General features: G+C 39.9%; 1 protein-coding gene across 1 annotated transcript in view; it reads right to left on the bottom strand.

The window, feature by feature from the left end:
- Positions 1-1,636: 1,636 nt before the first annotated feature.
- The window catches only part of ADGRE2 (adhesion G protein-coupled receptor E2), a 40,539-nt gene continuing 19,294 nt past the window's right edge, over positions 1,637-22,881 (bottom strand). The window contains exons 10-16 of the mRNA XM_044912997.1: positions 15,850-16,047; positions 15,348-15,583; positions 9,125-9,191; positions 8,625-8,716; positions 7,492-7,660; positions 7,292-7,401; positions 1,637-1,667 (exon numbers count right to left, since the gene is read on the bottom strand). Coding sequence (XP_044768932.1) covers positions 1,637-1,667; positions 7,292-7,401; positions 7,492-7,660; positions 8,625-8,716; positions 9,125-9,191; positions 15,348-15,583; positions 15,850-16,047 — 903 coding nt within the window. The remainder of the gene's footprint in view (positions 1,668-7,291; positions 7,402-7,491; positions 7,661-8,624; positions 8,717-9,124; positions 9,192-15,347; positions 15,584-15,849; positions 16,048-22,881) is intronic.

Genomic DNA, 22,881 nt, shown 5'->3' with positions numbered 1-22,881 from the left:
GAAGAATGAAACTGGACCATTTCCTTACACCACACACAAAAATAGACTCCAAATGATTGAAAGACCTCAATGTGAGACAGGAGTCCATCCAAATCCTAAAGGAGAACACAGGCAGTAACCTCTTTGACCTCAGCCGCAGCAATTTCTTCCTAGAAACATCACCAAAGGCAAGGGAAGCAAGAGCAAAAATGAACTATTGGGACTTCATCAAGATAAAAAGCTTTTGCAAAGCAAAGGAAACAGTCAACAAAACCAAAAGACAACCGACAGAATGGGAGAAGATATTTGCAAATGACATACCAGATAAAGGGCTAGTATCCAAAATCTATAAAGAACTCATCAAACTCAACACCCAAAGAACAAAGAATCCAGTCAAGAAATGGGCAAAAGACATGAACAGACATTTTTCCAAAGAAGACATCCAAATGGCCAACAGACACCTGAAAAAGTGCTCAACATCGCTCGGCATCAGGGAAATCCAAATCAAAACCTCAATGAGATACCACCTCACACCAGTCAGAATGGCTAAAATTAACAAGTCAGAAAACGACAGATGTTGGCGGGGATGCGGAGAAAGGGGAACCCTCCTACACTGTTGGTGGGAATGCAAGCTGGTGCAGCCACTCTGGAAAACAGTATGGAGGTTCCTCAAAAAGTTGAAAATAGAGCTACCATATGATCCAGCAATTGCACTACTGGGTATTTACCCCAAAGATACAAAAGTAGGGATCCAAAAGGGTACATGCACCCCGATGTTTATAGCAGCAATGTCCACAATAGCTAAACTGTGGAAAGCGCCAAGATGTCCATCGACAGATGAATGGATAAAGAAGAGGTGGTATATATATACAATGGAATATTATGCAGCCATCAAAAGGAATGAGATCTTGCCATTTGCAACGACGTGGATGGAACTGGAGGGTATTATGTTGAGTGAAATAAGTCAAACAGAGATAGACATGTATCATATGATCTCACTGATATGAGGAATTCTTAATTGCAGGAAACAAACTGAGGGTTGCTGGAGTGGGGAGTGGGGTGGGAGGGATGGGGTGATTGGGTGATAGACACTGGGGAGGGTATGTGCTCTGGTGAGCGCTGTGAATTGTGCAAGACTGTTGAATCTCAGATCTGTACCTCTGAAACAAATAATGCAATATATGTTAAGAAAAAAAGAAGAAGAAGAAGGTAGCAGGAGGGGAAGAATGAAGCAGGGGAAATCGGAGGGGTAGATGAACCATGAGAGACGATGGACTCTGAAAAACAAACTGAGGGTTCTAGAGGGGAGGGGGGTGGGAGGATGGGTTAGCCTGGTGGTGGGTATTGAGGAGGGCACATTCTGCATGGAGCACTGGGTGTTATGCACAAACAATGAATCATGGAACACTTCATCTAAAACTAATGATGTAATGTATGGGGATTAACATAAGAATAATAAAAAATCATATGGAAAAATATTTTTATTTCATAGGGTAAAGGAGGAAGCAGACAGAAATAAGCAGCATCTTTGGAGGGGAAGCCGGAGAAATAAGGGGAAATTATCAGTATGTTGTGACAAAAAGACGGTCATGCTGTGGTCAGCCAGTTCCCAGTAGAGGCTGATGCGGAAGGCATGTTCCACTTTTTTGGTACTTGCTCAAACTTGAGGGTAAGCAGAGTTCAGGGGCCTGTAGGAAAGAGAAAGGTCTCATTACAGTTTGGTCAAGAAAAAGAAGAAAGTAGGAAATGGGCCATTGTGAGCACTTGTTCGCTTACTCTTCAAGTGGACTGTCTCCTCGGTCACATTTTTTCTTCTATATACACTTGATGGCTAGTTTACATTATTATGTTCAAACAGCTCTTTGCATTTTAAAATTTGTTTTTCCTTTGATAGGAAAATCAATGCATCTCGAACGTTGACCTTGCTATTGGGATGTGATTGGACTGTCAGTATTTTCCAATGAATTCTCTGAAGCTCTTTCGGCAAACAATCATGCCTTCTCTAAATAATGATTGCTTTATGTCTTTCTTTCAAGTACAGGTACCTCTTCTTTTTTGTTTCCATCCCATGGGGTTGAGCTTGGAGGTAGCATAAAGAATTGTGAGCCTATTCAGTTATGGATTTTCAAAGTCTTTTGAAATGAATATTTAACATGGGTACCATGAGATTGCTCCACAAGTCCTGCTTCCTAAGCAAAGGTAAAGGCCCAATGGCTACTCAGAATCTGCAGCTTAACAAGAGATACCAGATGTTCCACATACACAAGGAGTTTCAAGAAGTATTGTGGGCAGAGAACTAATTAAGAATTAGAGTTGGAATATGTCATGCCTTATACTTTGTGCTCTCTCTCTCTCTATATATATATAATTATTATGTTAGTCACCATACAGTACATCATTAGTTTTTGATGTAGAGTTCCATGATTCATTGTTTGCATATAACACCCAGTGCTCCATGCAATACGTGCCCTCCTTAATACCCATCACCAGGCTAACCCACTCCCCCACCCCCCTCCCTTCTAAAACTCTTGGTTTGATTCCCAGAGTCCATAGCCTCTCATGGTTCATCTCCCCCTCTGATTTTCCCTTCCTTCTCCTAACGTCTTTCATGCTATACCTTATGTTCCACTTATAAGTGAAACCATATGAAAATTCTTTCTCTGCTTGACTTATTTCACTTAGCATAATCTTCTCCAGTTCCATCCATGTTGATGCAAATTTTAGGTATTCATCCTTTCTGATGGCTGAGTAATATTCCATTGTATACTTTGCTTTTTAGCAATGGTATTCTTGCCTTTACCAGGAGAGGGTACCTTATTTAAAACACTTAAAAGTTTATTTTTGATAACAAGTAAAAACATGAATACATTTTGTTGTAGAAATATAACACCACAAACACAAGAGATATCTGATTGATCCTCACCTTGACCTAACCTCCCTTGAATAAGTATTCTCTATTATCAACAAATTATAATTTGTTCTGCCAAACATAGAATCTATAACTTAATTATGAAAAGTTAGATAAGAGTATGTCTGTGTAAACATTACAATGTTAATAAATCTAAGATTTTAGAATTATATGGTATTGTGCTATGGACACCCAACAACTTGTACATGGAGATTTTTCCACGTCAACATAGGAAGAAGTGTTTCAGTTTTTGTGTCTGTGGACTGGCATTCCTTAAAACCAAAGTAACTTTTCATCTTGCCATTTCTTATTGATGGTTCACTTGAGTGGTTTGTGTTTTTCTGCCTTCCAATGCTACAATGAACACAGTGAAGTCATCATGCCCCTTGGGCTCCCTACTTCAGAGGCTTTTAAGGGCAGAGAAGACAGCATGCACTCCCCTGGATGAAGAGGACTTTGCAGCTGATTCCTGGAAGTTGGAATCCTCAGAACCTGGGAATTGGAAGTTTGTGACTAGAAGAGCCTGGGTACCAGAAACCCCTGCCTCCTGTACCTGGAGATCCGAGGCCGTGGATCTGCAGTAAGTGGAATTGAAATTTCAGGATTGGGTGGTCAAAAATCCAGAAACATGATCAGTAATCTAAGGCTTGGGTGGTGGGGATTCTGTGAAACTGAGTAGGAATTCTGCATGTGGGAGATGTGAGGAATTGGAAGAATGAGCCTAGAAAGGAATTGGAGAAAGTCAGAGAATGGGGGAGACTGTTGTGGAACAGAGGGATGGGCTAGAGTCATTGGGGGGTCCTGATCAGAGAATGTGAGTGCCTGATGGTGGGAAGAGGGGTGGGATCCTGGAGGACCTAGGTGGGAGGAATCTGGAGCGGTGCTGGAAAGAGTTGGGGAGGATAGTGAGAGAGTTTTGAAATGAGGAAGCTAAGACGAGTCGGGGAGGATAGTGAGAGGGTTTTGAAATGAGGAAGCGAAGAGATCTGATATAGTTTGTTTACAGTGTAATAAAGAGCAAATAGCTGAGCCAGTATTTGAGCTCAGGCCAGTACAGACTGAATTTCCCAGCTGTAAAACACCCTGAGAATGTGCTAGAAGGTCAATCTGGGATTTCTGCTTGGGACTCTGTTTTGTAGGTTTTGTGTGGGGAGGGCTTTGTTTCCAGGGGGGTTTGCATGTTGGGAAAAGTACTGTATAGTGTCTGCTTCAGGAAGCAGCTAGGCACTTCCACATAGTGAAGTGAGGAGATCATATTGTGGGTGACTGGATGTTGTTCACTCCTCCTCCTTACCCAGATCCAAAGGATAGTCTACGTCTTGTGGAGGATTAATGGTTTTTAAGGAAAGAGATTGCTGGGAGAATAACTGGTATGGAAAATATAAACACACCAACAAAATTTGTGCATTGCTCCCATAATCTGGAGAAAGTCCTTCTAGATGTGAACACTTTCTTTTTATTATGTTAATCACCATACATTACATCATTAGTTTTTGATGTAGTGTTCCTTGATTCATTGTTTGTGTATAACACCCAGTGCTCCATGCAGAACGTGCCCTCTTTAATACCCATCACCAGGCTAACCCACCCCCCACCCCCCTCCCCTCTAGAACCCTCAGTTTGTTTCTCAGAGTCCATTGTCTCTCATGGTTCGTCTCCCCCCTCTGATTCCCCCCCTTCATTCTTCCCCTCCTATTATCTTCTTCTTTTCTTTTTGCATTTATTTTTTTTAATTATTTTTTAAAAATTTTATTATGTTATGTTAGTCACCATACAATAATACATCATTGGTTTTTGATGTGGTGATCCATGATTCATTGTTTTCATATAACACCCAGTGCTCCATGCAGTACGTTCCCTCCTTAATACCCATCACTGGGCTAACCAATCCCCCCTCCCCCCTCCCCTCTACAAACCTGTTTCTCAGAGTCCATAGTCTCTCATGGTTCATCTCTCCCTCCAATTCCCACCCCCCCGATTTTTCCCTTCCTTCTCCTAATGTCCTCCATGCTATTCCTTATGTTCCACAAATAAGTGAAACCGTATGATAATTGACTTTCTCTGCTTGACTTATTTCACTCAGCATAATCTCTTCCAGTCCCATCCATGTTGATGCAAAAGTTGGGTATTCATCCTTTCTGATGGCTGAGTAATATTCCATTGTATATATGGACCACATCTTCTTTATCCATTCATCTGTTGAAGGGCATCTTGGCTCTTTCCACAGTTTGGCTATTGCGGACATTGCTGCTATGAACATTGGGGTGCATATGGCCCTTCTTTTCACTACATCTGTGTCTTTGGGGTAAATACCCAGTAGTGCAATTGCTGGGTCATAGGGTAGCTCTATTTTTAAATTTTTGAGGAACCTCCACACTGTTTTCCAAAGTGGCTGTACCAACTTGCACAGAAATCAGTTGCTTTCTTATACACTAACAATGCAACTGTAGAAAGAGAAATTAGAGAAATGATTCCATTTACAATAGCACCAAAACCCATAAGATACCTCAGAATAAACCTAACCAAAGAGGTAAAGGATCTATACTCTAGGAACTACAAAACACTCATGAAAGAAATTGAAGAAGACACAAAAAGATGGAAAAATATTCCATGCTCATGGATCGGAAGAATAAACATTGTTAAAATGTCTATGCTACCCAGAGCAATCTATACCTTCAATGCCATCCCGATCAAAATTCCAATGACGTTTTTCAAAGTGCTGGAACAAACAATCCTAAAATTTGTATTCTTTTTTTTAACATATAATATATTATTTGTTTCAGAGGTACAGGTCTGTGATTCAACAGTCTTACACAAATCACAGCACTCACCATAGCACATACCCTCCAGGATGGTAGATGTGAACAGTTTAAAGTGAAAAGTAGATAGTTATCCATATCATGTGAATTTCTTTCTTTGTGCTTTGTAGCAACTTAGAATTTTCTTTTTATTTTTCAGATCACAAATATGTGAATATTCTCTTTTTAAATAATGTTAACAATGTATATATACAGCAAAATAGGAAAAATCTCCCCTACATCACATGGCTGCCTCCTCCAAGACACAGGCAAGATGTACACTTTGAAATGTACTTATTAACTTTTCTAAACATTAATCTACATACATCATAAAATCTTGTACCAAACTATGAGAATAGAAGTGGTTCATAGTTGAAATATAAAGGAGATGAAGAAAGCTCAGGTAGAAAGATAGCAAGTTTTCCAGGGACTGTTGAGACATAGAAGCCAGACACACAAGAGGAGTATTTCAAAATGGAGGAGGCAAACACAGCATCCAGTACTGCCAAGAGTACCAAGTGCTGTCAAGAAAGCTAAGAGGACCAAAAGATATTTATAAGTGGAGAACATTGGAGGCCTAAGAGAGAGCTCTTTTGGTAGAATGATGGAGGCAAAATCCAGGTTCGAATATCTGGAGGAAGAAGAAGGAGGAATCAAATATATAACAATACTTCAGTGTCAGAGAGAGATTTAACATGTTGCAAAGCAGGTGGAAAGGATGCTATTGAGGACATGAGACCAAATATATTAGAGAGAAAATGTATGATCAGTAATGTGAAGTTACTGAGAAGTCAGGAGGTGTGCAGGTGGAAGAATTAGTGTAAAAGGTAGGAAGTATATTTTGTCTATCTGTGGTGACAAGATGGAATGAGGAGACAATGAACAGGATGCCAAATGGGTGGTGTTTTTGAGAGTGCAAAATTAACCTTGTTTCTTCCTGCTGACTCATGTTTTCTATATGAAGAATTCAGTAAGAAGATCTGCTGGAAAGAGGAAAAAGTTCGAAGGATGAGATTTTGATGAGTAGAGTATTTGGGAAGGAACAGTCTCAGAAGGAGGACAAGCAAGTGGGGGAGAGATGTGCAGATGACTTGGCAGGGAGGGTGGGGGGTCACTGAAGTTGGGGGAAAGTAGAGGAGGCTGAAGACCTTGCATAATTGACATAAGCCCTGTGAGTCTCACTTTCTTTCCAGAATGACTTGGGATAAAGGATGGGCGGTGACTGTGCAGTTTGTGCATCATTGCTCCAGATCATTAATTCCTAATTATTTAGCTGACCAAGTTTCCCTCTCTGCTTATAAGTATCTATCTTTTGTATCTTCTCCCCAAGTACAATTAGAAACCATATGCAACATGTCACACAAAGGGGGTGCTCTACAATTGTGGGGAAAGAGGACAGTCATGCAAGGGTCAATGTGAGCATAGAACCTCGGTGAGTGTAAGTATAGGAAGACCTCATTTCAAGACAGGGAAGTGCCTTCAAGTGAGTCCAGGGGTAAACTTGGTGTGAACCATCCAATATATCCCAGGTTGTCCAGTGAGATAGGCATGAGCTTCTCAAGAGGATTGGTTAGTGAAGTGCTCTGGGAGCACTGCATAATATTACCAACTGTGTTTGGAGGCATCAAACATGGTCCCACTTGAGAGCATGTACTTCTCTGACTCGGCTTTGGTTTTCCTGACCTCTTTGAACCATTTCTTGTATTGTTCCCGGACCTGCAGAGGCAAAGCATGCGTGGGTCAGCTCACCAAAGGCAGTAGGGATGGTAGGAGGACCGGGGGGGGTGGGGAGTCGGGCAGTGGTACCTGCTGGCTGAGGAGGCAGTACACCAGGAAGATGAAGACGCCCTGCAGGCTGTTGATGATGGTGAAGAGGTAAGCCATGACATGGGCAGCTGGACCCACCTGCAGGATGCCCAGGCACCATGTGCAGCCCAAGATGAGCAGCTGAGCTGTGGCTTTAAATGTCAGCATCCTGGGTAGGAGGAGAAAGGAGGTCATGATGCACCCAGAGCAACACAACCAGGGCTGGTTTCAAGTCCACTCCACGATGCTTCTGACTGAGTTGTGATCAACTTTGATCTTTATTGTCAATGGTTCCCTAAAGAGAAACATTATTTGGGTCCAGGATGGGATTTTGACTAGGACTGAGGATAATGGTGACACCTGAGAATGTGAGTTTCAAACAGATCATGATGTTTCATGAAGATCCTCAATTTTGTTCAACTGACATTACTGAGAATGTTCTGTGCACCTGGGGCTAGGGCATTCAAAACAACAAAAACAAGACTTCTGTTTTTACAGACCTTAAAGTCTAGTGGAAAGACAAGAACAAATGATTTTTGTGTGTGTGTGAAGTGAAGTACTTCTTTCCATCCAGGGCTGTTCCTTTCCTCACCCTCTCCATGAACTGAACCAGGACGTGCTTTGCCCAGAATAGAACCCATTGATTCTGTGCAAAGTTGAGGAAAGCAGGGGACATCCCCAAACTGTTAGATGATGTGATATGTGGATGTTGAAGCTGAGTTCACCAGGTGCAAGGGAAGGGGAAGGCAGAGGGCAGAGCATGCATGAAGGCATGGGCATGATGGGGTATGCTGGTTCCGGAAACTGTTGTGTGATTTCCTGAGTGTGTTATAAGTATGTGAATGTTCTCAGGACCTTTTTCATAGGGCCATGGTAGCAATCCCTGCTTATCAGAACAAAGTCCATTCTCTCTGCAGCTGAAGCGGTTTGTTGTTATGGTTGTGCATGGGTGGGATGTTTTTTGGCATGGGTGTCAGCAGCAAACCACAGAATCTGAGCTGGCTGCCAAGGAGGGTGGCTGCACCTCTCTCTTCCAGGCCCCCCAGGAGCACTGTGAAAGGACACCAGAGCCTTGGACGCGTGAGGATAATGTTCTGTGTAGGGGGTGGTGTGCACCTGTGACCCATCCTCACCTTGTGTTCTGGAGTGTGGACACATCTCTGTTGTTGGAGGAGAGCTTGGTTTTCACAATCCAGAAGGTCATCAGAAAGAAAGCCAAATTAATCTGCAGAAAACCCACAGGTATATTAACTACACTCCACATCTGGCAAACCTTCGTCCTAGCTCATCCAGCTCCTAATCTGGCAGGGAAGAAGCTTTTGTGTTTTGTAACAGTCCTAGAAAAGCAAACCAAACACCCAGTAACTCAGGCCCATGTTTGCCCTGTAACTTCGGTGGCCACTTCAATTCAGTTTGCATGGGAATTACAAATGTTAGCACTGAAAGTACCACATCTCAGGAAACACCTTAGTCCTGGTTTTACAATGGGAATTCCCACCTCCTGGGAGCCCCTCATCAGTCCTGGGCCAACGGGAATGACTGCTCACCCTGCCTGTCACCCTCCTGATACACCTGATCTTTGAATAACCCTCAGCTGGGCAGGCGGGTTGCTCTGATGTCATCCATTACTCACGGAGAAAATGGTGCAGACGGGGCCAAAGAAGGTCCATATGAATCCTTTGTCTGTGTGGAGCCAGCATCTTAGAGAGAGATGGGAAGAGATTCAAGAAAATATTGGCTTTCATGGACAAAGGACTGATAAATAAACATACCCCTCCCTTCCCAATGTTTCTTCCTTCCTCCTTCATTATTATTATTGTTTTACTGTTGCTGTCATTGTGTAAGAACATTGAACATAAGATCTATCCTCATAACAAATTTTCAGCATACAACACTGTCATCTATTGTCGCAATGGTTTATACTTGATATCTTGATCCTATTTATCTTATATTACTGAAACTTTGTATATGCTCTTGATAGTGGTCACGGTTACATGGGTGTATACTTATTCCCAAACCCATTAGGTTTTATACATTCAGTATGTTCAGCTTATTCCATGTGAAGCATTCTGTAATAAAGTTGTTTTTAAGAAACATAAATTCCTTTCAAAGAGCTCTTTTAAGTTTTGGCTTCCAGAAATGCTGGCAGAAATAAATATAAATTTTTTTAAAGGAAAAAAAAGAATCAATCAGTGAAATAAATTATATATATATATATATATATATTTTTTGACAAATATCAAGTATATCCTCTGTGTCAGGATCTGTGCTTGGCCCTGAAGACCCAGTTGGGATTACGGTAGAGTGGTCTCAGTCCTCAGGGAGACACAGATGAAGTTGGAGGATCAACAATTAGACAATAGACAAAATCAAGATGATGAATTTTATTATCAAGTATGAGGAGCTATGAGGATATGTAGCTGGATCCATAATCTAGTCCAGGGTATAGGAGATCCCAATAGTTGGAAAGGGCTTCCCTGAAAGAACTGAATTGTTTTTTTTTTTAATTTAATTTTATTATGTTATGTTAGTCACCATACAATACATCATTAGTTTTTGACATGGTGATCCACGATTCATGGTTTTTGTATAACACCCAGTGCTCCATGCAGTACGTGCCCTCCTTAATACCCATCACTGGGCTAACCCATCCCCCCCCCCAAACCCTCATTTTGTTTCTCAGAGTCCATAGTCTCTCATGGTTCATCTCTTCCTCCGAATCCCCCCCCTTTATTTTTCCCTTCCTTCTTCTAATGTCCTCCATGCTATTCCTTATGTTCCAGAAATAAGTGAAACCATATGATAATTGATTTTCTCTGCTTGACTTATTTCACTTGGCATAATATCCTCCAGTCCCATCCATGTTGATGTAAAAGTTGGGTACTCATCCTTTCTGATGGCTGAGTAATATTCCATTGTATATATGGACCACATCTTCTTTTTTTTAAATTTTATTTTATTATGTCATGTTAGTCACCATACAATACATCATTAGTTTTTGATGTAGTGATCCACGATTCATTGTTTCGTATAACACCCAGGGCTCCATGCAGTACGTGCCATCCTTAATACCCATCACCAGGCTAACCTATCTCCCCATTCCCCTCCCCTCTAAAAGCCTCAGTTTGTTTCTCAGAGTCCATAGTCTCTCATGGTTCATCTCTCCCTCCAAATCTCCCCCCTTCATTTTTCCCTTCCTTCTCCTAACGTCCTCCATGCTATTCCTTATGTTCCACAAATAAGTGAAACCATATGATAATTGACTTTCTCTGCTTGACTTATTTCACTTAGCATAATCTCCTCCAGTCCCATCCATGTTGATGTAAAAGTTGGGTATTCATCCTTTCTGATGGCTGAGTAATATTTCATTGTATATATGGACCACATCTTCTTTATCCATTCATCTGTTGAAGGGCATCTCGGCTCTTTCCACAGTTTGGCTATTGTGGACATTGTTGCTATGAACATTGGGGTGCATATGGCCCTTCTTTTCACTACATCCATTTTGTTTCTTAAATTCCACATATATGTGAAGTCATATGATATTTGTCTTTCTCTTACTGACTTATTTCATGAGCATAATACCTTGTAGTTCCATCCACGTCATTACCAATGGCAAGAATTCATTCTTTTTGGTGGCTAATATTCCATTGTAAATATAAGTGCCACCTCCTTTTTTATCTGTTCATCTGTTGATGGACATCTGGGCTCTTTCCATAATGTACGTGTGGAGGCATAAGGAAAGTGCCGTATACTTAATGAAACAACTGTGTAGAATGCATCTCTCAACTAACATCTTCTTTCATGAAGATAGAAGCATTTTCAAATATGTGTGTGGAAGCATAAAGAAAATGCCCTATACTTTGAAACAACACTGTTAACAGATGAACATAGGGGAAGGGAAGGAAAAATAAAATAAGTTGAAAATTGAGAGGGAGGCAAATCATAAGAACTGAATTGTTTTAAAGCTGAGATGTGAAGGATGAGTATGTGTAGACAAGGTGAAAATTTTGGACCATCCAAGAAGTGAGTACAAAAAAACCCCAAATGAAACAAAACAGCGAGCCTGCCCCAGCAGTAAGGCTCATGTGCATTACATAACTTACTCCTCATGAGGACACAGGTACTCACACACTCACAAGTCAGGCAACTCAAGGCCACACTGAGAGCAATGACAGAGCTGGACTTTATCCCTAGGGAGGGGAGCTGTGAGTGAGGTGGGAGGTGTGAGGACTGGGGAGAGGGTCAGATGGATCCAGGGGGAAGCATCAAAGGGAAGCTTTGAAGGTAGGCATTGGCAAAGCAGGCGGCTGCTGCCTGCTCTTATAAGTAGGTTTTATAGGAACACACACTCATTCCCTCCTGAATTGTCTGTGGTTCTGTTTGTGCTCTGAGGACAGGACTGAGTAGTTGCCGCAGAGACTATAGGACCCACAAAGCTGGAATTTATTGATTATCTGGCCCTTTATGGAAAAAGTTCATTGACCTTTATGCTCAACTCCCTAGGGAGGCCAGCTGGCCAGGGCTCCCTGATGCAGCTGAGCACTCATGTCATCAGGATAAGCGCATAATGTGAGCACCAGACTGGAAGTGACCCCAGCTCTGCCACCAACCAGCTGTGTGATCTTGGCCATGTTAGTTAATCTCCTTGTGCCTCAGTTACTCATCTGTAATATGGTTTATTACTAGTTTCTACTGCACAGGTTGTTGGGGCGATGATTTGAGCTGACATGTGAAAAATATTTAGAACAGTGATTGTATATCAGAAGTGATTTTTAAATCTTAGCTGTGGTTACAGTTATTTCATCATCCAAATGACCCTTCATTTCTTTTAAAATTAAGATAGAGAAGGAGTTTACACAAATCAATGCCTCCCTTTATGTCACTTTTGTTTTCTAGATTTTAAAAGAACACCCTCAATTAATACAATGAATATTTTATTAATAGACATTTACTAATATATGAGATGCAATTAATATTATACTAATACATAGTCATTTATATAATATGCACTGACTATTTAAAATAATTGAAGAATAGAGAACCCAGAAATGGACCCTTAACTCCATGGTCACCTAATATTCAACAAAGTGGGAAAGAATATCCAATGGAAAAGAGACAGTCTCTTCAACAAATGGTGTTGGGAAAATTGGACAGCCACATGTGGAAGAATGAACCTGGACCAGTTTCTTACACCATACACAAAAATAAACTCTAAATGGATGATAGACCTAAACATGAAACAAGAATCCATCAAAATATAGAGGAGAACACAAGCAGCAATTTTTTTGACCTCAGCCATAGCAACTTCTTGTTAAACACATCTCCAAAGTCAAGGGAAACAAAAGCAAAAATGAACTATTGGGACTTCATCAAGATAAAAAGCTATTGCACAGCAAAGGAAACAGTCAACAAGAATGAAAGGCAACCTATGGAATGGGAGACAACATTTTCAAATGTCTTATCATATAAAGGGCTAGTATCCAAAATCTATAAAGAATTTATCAAACTCAACACCCAAAAAACAAATATTCCAGTCAAGAAATGGGTAGAAGAAATGAACAGGCATTTCTCCAAAGAAGACATTCAAATGGCCAACAGACACATAATGAAAATGCTCCACATCACTTGGCATCAGGGAAATACAAATCAAAACCACAATGCGATACTACCTTACACTGGTCAGAATGGCTAAAATTAACAATTCAGGAAACAATAGATGTTGGTGAGGATGCGGAGAAAGGGGAACCCTTTTACACTGTTGGTGGGAATGGAAACTGGTGCAGCCACCCTGGAAAACAGTATGGAAGTTCCTCAAAAAGTTAAAAAGAGAGCTACCCTATGACTCAGCAATTGTACTTCTAAGTATTTATCCAAAGTATACAAATATAATGATTCAAAGGGGCACGTGTACCCCAATGTTTATAGCAGCAATGTCCACAATAGCCAAACAATGGAAAGAGCCCAAATATCCATCAAAGGATGAATGGATAAAGAAGAGGTGGTATATATATACAATAGAATATTACTCAGCCATCAAAAAGAATGAAATCTTGTCATATGCAACAACATGGATGTAACTAGAGGGTATTATGCTAAGTGAAATAAGTCAGTCAGAGAAAGACAAATAACATATGATTTCACTCATATGTGGAATTTAAGAAACAAAACAGATGAATATAGGGGAAGGGAAAGAGAAATAAAGTGAAATCAGAGAGGAAGACGAACCATAAGAGACTCTTAACTATAGGAAACAAACTGAAGGTTGCAGGAGAAGAGGAGGATGGGGGTAATTGTGTGATGTGCCTTAAGGAGGGCACTTGGTGTAATGACCACTGGGTGTTGTATGCAACTGAAGAATCACTAAATTCTGCCCCTGAAACTAATAAAAAGAATATAAGCTTCTCTACCCCACAAAAAATGAAATAATTAAATCTAAAAGATAAAACATAGTCACCTCATCTATGTTCACTATATATTAATTTATAATTATTATTTTATATATCATTATTAATATAAAACATAATTTATACTATATAATTATTAACATACTTCATAATTAATATTAAATAATCAAATCTTATCAGAGAAAGACAAATAGCATATTATTTCACTCATGTGTGGAATTTAAGAAACAAAGCAAATGTCCACAATAGCCAAACTATGGAAAGAGCCAAGATGTCCATCAACAGATGAATGGATAAAGAAGATGTGGTATATATATTCAATGGAATATTATGCAGCCATCAAAAGGAATGAAATCTTGCCATTTGCAATGACATGGATGGAACTGGAGGGTATTATGCTGAGCGAAATAAGTCAATCAGAGAAAGATATGTATCATATGATCTCACTGATATGTGGAATTCTTAATCTCAGGAAACAAACTGAGGGTTGCTGGAGTGGTGGGGGGTGGGAGGGATGGGGTGGCTGGGTGATAGACATTGGGGAGGGTATGTGCTATGGTGAGCGCTGTGAATTGTGTAAGACTGTTGAATCACAGACCTGTACCTCTGAAACAAATAATACACTATATGTTAAAAAAAAAAAATGAAGATAGTAGGAAGGGAGAAATGAAGGGGTGGAAATTGGTGGGGGAGATGAACCATGGGAGACTATGGATTCTGAGAAACAAACTGAGGTTTCTGAGGGGAAGGTGGTGGGGGGATGGGTTAGCTTGGTGATAGGTATTAAAGAGGGCACGTACTGAATGGAGCACTGGGTGTTATATGCAAACAATGAATCATGGAACACTACATCAAAAACTAATGATGTAATGTATGGTGATTAACATAACATAATAAAAAAAAAGAAACAAAACAAATGAACAGAGGGGGAAAAAGAAAAAAGAGGGGCAAATCAGAAAGCGGACTCTTAAATATAGAGAACAAACTGAGGGTTGATGAGGGAGGTAGGTAGGGGGACAGTTTGGGTGTTGGGGATTAAGGAGTATACTTGTTGTGATGAGCACTGGGTACTATATATAAGTGATGAATCACTAAATTCTACATCTGAAACGAATAGTAATGTTGTATGTTAACTAACTGGAATTTAAATAAAAAATTGAAAAAGAAAAAAAATGGGATGAGACTAATGATGTAGTATAAGTTGGCTAATTGAATTTAAATAAAAGTAAAAAATGAGATGAAAATTAATAAATTAAAAATAATTAAATCTTAAGAACTTAAATAAAAACAGTCACTTCAATGAAAGCAATCTTCCACCAGGTAGTTGCCCTTGGAGTGGTCACTGACTTTTCTCTGCCTATCATGTTCTGGTGGAATTAAATTGCTCTTAGTTCTATGATGGCCATGGTTGTACTGGAGAAGATAAGGACAGTGAGAATTTGCATTTACCGGGTGGGTGTTCCATAAAGGAGAGGACTGGATGCAGCAGAAATGGCCACAATTATAGCTGGGACTCCATAGCCCACAGGAAACATGAGCTTCTTCATGACCCTGCTCACGCTGGAGTAGTTGACCACCATCAGGTTGCGTGCAGTGAGGAAGAGGTGCAGACCTTCCAGCAGCATCCAGGTGAAGGATACCAGGTAGAGATAGTGTAGGACACCCGCAGTGATGGCGCACAGCACCTGGGGGAGAAGAAAGGTGTCACCAGGAGGGACTGTCAGGGAGGAGGGTGGCCCCAGGACCTTTCCTGTACTTTGCCATTGAAGAGAACTCTCATGTATATGGTCACATTGTCAGGAGAGGGTTTGTCTTCTAGTTCATTAGTCAATGTGAAATAGGCTACTTACCCCTCTAACCTCCCCCAGGACCCAAGGCTATTTTATCAGTGCTCCACGAAATGATCATCACGTAGGACAGGGCAGGGGGTCCTCTGTGGCAGTGTTAGTACCTTGATCTCAGTCCGGTGAATGGCCATGAGGAAGAGCAGGTGGGCCAGGAAGAGGCAGATTGAAAGCTGCAGGTGGATCGAGGTGCTGGTGTTCTGGATGGTTTTGCACAGCAGGAAGGTGAGGGCTGCCAGGAGGAGGCATAGCAGAGAGAGGTCCAGCCCCAGGTAGGTGATCACAGCCAGCATGGGATCCTCCTCCTGGTACCCATCAACGAGGAGATCACAGTCACATTTTTTAAAAAAGATTTTATTTATTTATTTAAGAGAGAGAGAATGAGAGAGAGAGCAAGCATGAGGGGGGGGTTAGAGGGAGAAGCAGACTCCCTGCTGAGCAGGGAGCCCGATGTGGGACTCGATCCTGGGACTCCAGGATCATGACCTGAGCTGAAGGCAGTCACTTAACCAACTGAGCCACTCAGGGGCTCCACAGTCACATTTTTAAAAGCACAGACTAGAATAGCAAAACTTAAAAACCCTGATAGTACCAAATGCCAGCAAAATGGAGCAGCTGGAACTCTCATACACCGCTATTTGAGAATATAAAGGGTAACAACTGTTTTGAAATGGAGTTTGGGAGTTTTTTAAATAAAGTTAAACATACACTAATGCTAAAATACACCTATCATAGGATTCAGCAATTCCATTTCTGGCTATTTACCCAAGAGAAATGTAAACAAATGTCCACAAAAACAATCTTTAAGATGGGTTAGCCTGGTGATGGGTATTAAAGAGGGCATGTACTGAATGGAGCACTGGGTGTCATATGCAAACAATGAATCATGGAACACTACATCAAAAACTAATGATGTAATGTATGGTGATTAACATAACATAAAAAAAAGAATCTTCTATATCAGCTTTATTCATAATAGCTGAAACTGCAAGCGATGCAAATGCCCATTAATTGGAGGACAGATAAACAATTTGTGGAATAATCATATATTAGGATGCTATATAGCAGTAAAAAGGAATGAACTACTGTTACACACAGTAACATGGTAGAATTTCATAGAATGTTGAGTAAAAGAAGCCAGACACAAAGGAGAATAATTCTACTCTATTGAATGACTCTGGGGTAGTCAAAAGTAAACTATAGTGATAAAATTAGATCTGTGGTTTCCTGTGGGTAGGGATGGGAACACTGAGAGTGTACTGAGTGGCTTTCTGAGGTGATGGAAGGGTTCTATAGCTCAGTGAGAGTTGTAGTACAGGGTGTTTAGAATTGGGAAAACTTATGATGTGTACACTTATAATCTGATTTTTATTGCAATAATATTGTACCCCAATAAAATCAATTTTTTAAAAAATGAATTACTTGAGTGTCTGATGTCTAGAAGAGAAGTAGAGCTCATATAAACTCATCAGTATCTGTGTGACAGGATAATTCTCCTTCAAGATATCAAGCCTTTGACTATTAGGGTTGTATTTTGATGCTGAAACTAAGTTTTTTAGTTTTACATGTTGCTCTTCTGGAAGTGATACTTCAGTCCTACCCATTGCAATGACCTGAGATCACCTTCATGAGTATTTGTACCAGCTCAGCTAAAAAATAATAATATTCTTGGGCTGGGAAAAATAACATGGACCACAAAAGCACATGCACTTATCTTTTTCCCCTACTCCCCTCCCATATCTCCCCACTGCTAATGATTCATTCCAAATTCTAGTACTTATCAAGCTTTAAAGAAATCCTTGTTTGCAAGAAAAAGTTAATTATTTTGGTATTGAAAAAGGTGGCCCAAAGGTTGCACGTACACACACACACACACACACACACACACACACCTGTTCTTGGAAATGCTTCAAATGTCACAGTGTAATGAAAACCAAAAACATCATTTCCACTTTCTGTGAAAATAGAGAATAATTGGAAGAGATGTTAATATCAGAGAAGACTGACTGGAAGTGCACATCGGAGGAAACCTGAATAATCTGTTTCATGATTACAAGAGTGGGAATGATGTGGGCAGGAGTCTCCTTCTACTAGTTTATTTAAAGATTCAGAGGAGCTGAAGCTAAATGTTTAATTATACAAAAGACCCATATTTGCAGGAAGAAGTTTGGCTCTAGTTGTGGAGAAAAACTGGTTTTGTATGTGAAAGCCCCACTGCTGACTTCTAATTTTGGTTAGATAAATTTTTAAAACTCACATAAAAACCATGAAAACTTGTAATATAGCCCTGAACATGTTTTTATGTACATATCTTGGAAATCACTCCTCCAGGAAACACCATCTGCCTTAAAGATAAGTGATCAAAAGGAACAAACACAGATCTATACAAAATATTATACAAAATATCACCAGAAATAAAGGAGGAAGAAAGAAAAAAAATGTTAGTAAGGATTACTCATGAAATAATTGTTAACTTGGAGCAGAAGAAAGTTGTGACATTATTTACCCTGAACAAAGGAAGCGCTTGCCTTTATAAGTAAGAATTGGAAAGCAGAGAAATAAGGCATCAGAGAAGAGAAATCTTAAGAAGTTGTGTGTTACAAAAGCCCAGTAGATAAATAGAAGAAAAAAACCCTCTAGAAATGAAGGCAAGATTTAAAGAGGTCATATTAAAAATGGACCTATTGAAGCATAGTTTAAGAGATATAGAGAACAAGGAGGAGGAGCAAGATGGCTGAGGAGTAGGACACCTAAATTTCATTTGGTCCCAGGAATTCAGCTAGATAGGTATCAAACCATTCTGAACACCTACAAATGAAGCAGGAGAATGGGTCAACCAGGAAATTAAAGAAAGATTTAAAAAATTCATGGAAACAAATGAAAATGAAAGCACAACTGTTCAAAATCTTTGGGATGCAGCAAAGGCGGTCCTAAGAGGAAAGTATATAGCAATACAAGCCTTTCTCAAGAAACAAGAAAGGTCTCAAATACACAACCTAACCCTACACCTAAAGGAGCTGGAGAAAGAACAACAAATAAAGCTTAAACCCAGCAGGAGAAGAGAAATAATAAAGATCAGAGCAGAAATCAATGAAATAGAAACCAAAAGACAGTAGAACAGATCAATGAAACTAGGAGCTGGTTCTTTGAAAGAATTAACAAGACTGATAAACCCCTGGCCAGACTTATCAAAAAAAAAAAAAGAGAGAGAAATGACCCAAATAAATAATATCATGAATGAAAGAGGAGAGATCACAACCAACACCAAAGAAATACAAACAATTATAAGAACATGTTGTGAGCAACATATGCCAGCAAATTAGACAATCTGGAAGAAAGGGATGCATTCCTAGAGACGTATAAACCACCAAAACTGAACCAGGAAGAAATAGAGAACCTGAACAGACCCATAACCAGTAAGGAAATTGAAGCAGTAATAAAAAATCTCCCAGTAAACAAGAGCCCAAGGCCAGATGGCTTCCCAGGGGAATTCTACTAAACATTTAAGAAGAATTAATACCTATTCTTCTGAAACTGATCCAAAAAATAGAAATGGAAGGAAAACTTCCAAACTCATTTTATGAGGCCACCATTACCTTGATCCCAAAATCAGACAAAGACCCCATCAAAAAGGAGAAATACAGACTAATATCCCTGATGAACATGGATGCAAAATTCTCATCAAAATACTAGCCAATAGGATCCAACAGTACATTAAAAGGATTATTCACCATGACCAAGTGGGATTTATCCCTGGGCTTCAAGGTTGGTTCAACATCCGCAAATCAATCAATGTGATACACTACATTAATAAAGAAAGAACAAGAGCCTTATGATACTCTCAATAGATGCAAAAAAAGCATTTGACAAAGTAAAGCATGGTTTCTTGATTAAAACTCTTCAGAATGTAGGGATAGAGGGTAATACCTTAATATCATAAAAGCCATCTATGAAAAACCTACAGCGAATATCATTCTCAATGGGGAAAAACTGAGAGCTTTTCCCCTAAGCTCAGGAACATGGCAGGGATGTCCATTATCATCACTGCTATTCAACATAGTACTAGAAGTCCTAGCCACAGCAATCACACAACAAAAAGAAATAAAAGGCATCCAAATCGGCAAAGAAGAAGTCAAACTCTCACTCTTTGCAGATGATATGACACTTTATGTGGAAAAGCCAAAAAACTCCACCCCAAAGCTGCTAGAATTCATACAGGAATTCAGTAAAGTGGCAGGATATAAAATCAATGCATAGAAATCAGTGGCATTTCTATACACCAACAACAAGACAGAAGAAAGAGAAATTAAGGAGTCGATCCCATTTACAATTTCACCCAGAACCATAAGATACCTAGGAATAAATCTAACCAAAGAGGCAAAGAATCTGTACTCAAAAAACTATAAAATACTCATTAAAGAAACTGAGGAAGACACAAAGAAATGGAAAAACGTTCCATGCTCTTGGATTGGAAGAACAAATATTGTGAAAATATCAATGCTACCTAGAGCAATCTACACATTTAATGCAATCCCTGCCAAAATACCAACCACTTTTTTCAAAGAAATGGAACACATAATCCTAAAATTTGTATGGAACCAGAAAAGAACCCAAATAGCCAGAGGAATGTTGAAAAAGAAAAGCAAAGCTGGCGGCATCACAATTCCGGACTTCAAGCTCTATTACAAAGCTGTCATCATCAAGATGGTATGGTACTGGCACAAAAACAGACACATAGATCAATGGAACAGAATAGAGAGCCCAGAAATGGACCCTCAACTCTATGGGCAACTAATCTTCAACAAAGCAGGAAAGAATGTCCAATGGAAAAAAGACAGCCTCTTCAACAAATTGTGTTGAGAAAATTGGATAGCCACATGCAGAAGAATGAAACTGGACCATTTCCTTACACCACACACAAAAATAGACTCCAAATGGGTGAAAGATATTGTCAGACAGGAATCCTGAGAAACAAACTGAGAGTTCTAGAGGGGAGGGGAGTGGGGGGATGGCTTAACCTGGTGATGGGTATTAAAGAGGGCATGTACTGAATGGAGGACTGGGTGTTATACGCAGACAATGAATCATGGAACACTACATCAAAAACTAATGATGTAATGTATGGTGATTAACATAACATAACAAAAAAAATAACATAATAAAAACAAAATGCTTCTCTCTAAAAAAAAAACAAAACCTAGTGGAGAACACAGGCAGCCACCTCTTCAACCTCAGCCACAGCAACTTCTTCCTAGAAACATCATCAAAGGCAAGGGAAGCAAGGGCATAAATGAACTATTGGGACTTCATCAAGATAAAAAGCTTTTGCATAGCAAAAGAAACAGTCAACAAAACCAAAAGACAACCGACAGAATGGGAGAAGATATTTTCTTTTTTTTCTTTTTTATTCTTATGTTAATCACCATACATTACATCATTAGTTTTAGATGAAGTGTTCCATGATTCATTGTTTGTGCATAACACCCAGTGCTCCATGCAGAATGTGCCCTCCTCAATACCCACCACCAGGCTAACCCATCCTCGCACCCCCCTCCCTTCCAGAACCCTCAGTTTGTTTTTCAGAGTCCATCGGGGAGAAGATATTTTCAAATGACTTGTCAGATAAAGGGATAGTATCCAAAATCTATAAAGAACTTATCAAACTCAACACCCAAAGAACAAATGATCCAATCCAGAAATGGGCAGAAGACATGAACAAACATTTCTGGAAAGAAGACATCCAAATGGCCAACAGACACATGAAAAAGTGCTCAACATCACTTGGCATCAGGGAAATCCAAATCAAAACCTCAATGAGATACCACCTCACACCAGTCAGAATGGCTAAAATTAACAAGTCAGGAAAGGACAGATGTTGGCGGGGATGCGGAGAAAGGGGAACCCTCCTACAGTCTTAGTGGGAATGGAATCTGGTGTAGCCACTCTGGAAAACGGTATGGACGTTCCTCGAAAAGTTTAAAATAGGGCTACCCACTGACCCAGCATTTGCACTACTAGGTATTTACCCCCAAGATACAAATGTAGTGATCTGAAGGGGTACGTGCACCCCAACGTTTATAGCAGCAATGTCCACAATAGCCAAACTATGGAAACAGCCAAGATGTCCATCAACAGATGAATGGATAAAGAAGATGTGATACACACACACACAGATACAATGGAATATTATGCAGTATCAAAAAACCCGAAATCTTGCCATTTGCAATGACATGGATGGAACTGGAGAGTATTATGCTAAGCGAAATAAGTCAATCAGAGAAAGACAAGTATCATATGATCTCACTGATATGAGGAATTTGAGAAATAAGACAAAGGACCATAGGGGAAGGGAGGAAAAAATGACACAAGATGAAACCAGAGAGAGTGACAAACCAGAAGTGACTCTCAATCTTAGGAAACAAACTGAGGGTTGCTGGAGTGGTGGGGGGTGGGAGGGATGGGGTGGCTGAGTGATGGACATTGGGGAGGGTATGTGCTATGGTGAGTGCTGTGAATTGTGTAAGATGATGAATCACAGACCTGTACCCCTGAAACAAATAATAAATTATATGTTAAAAGAAAAAGTAGTAGAAAGGGAAAAATGAAGGGGGGGAATAGGAGGGGGAAATGAATCATGAGAGACTATGGACTCTGAGAAACAAACTGAGGGTTTTAGAGGGGAGGGAGATGCGGGGATGGGTTAGCCCGGTGATGTGTATTAAGGAGGGCATGTATTGTGTGGAGCACTGGGTGTTATATGCAAATAATGAATCATGGAACACTACACAAAAAACTAATGATGTAATGTATGGTGACTAACAAAACATAATAAAATAAAATTAAACAATCAAACAAACAAAAAACAAAACCAAAAAAAAGAGATATAGAGAACAGGAATAAAAAAATGGGCAAAATTATGTTAATATATACAATGGACTATTACTCAGCCATCAAAAAAGAATGAAATCTTGCCATTTGCAATGACGTGGATGGAGGTAGAGGGTATTATGCTAAGTGAAATAAGTCAGTCAGAGAAAGACTACCATATAATTTCACTCATATGTGGAGTTTAAGAAACAAAACAGAAGAACTCAGAGGAAAGGAAGGAAAAATAAAGTAAGATGAAAACAGAGAGGGAG

The sequence above is a fragment of the Neomonachus schauinslandi genome, chromosome 1 (genome assembly GCF_002201575.2).
Source record: "Neomonachus schauinslandi chromosome 1, ASM220157v2, whole genome shotgun sequence".
NCBI lineage: Eukaryota > Metazoa > Chordata > Mammalia > Carnivora > Phocidae > Neomonachus > Neomonachus schauinslandi.
Note: the sequence above shows the minus strand (reverse complement) of the source record. Positions and strands in the feature narration are given on the sequence as shown.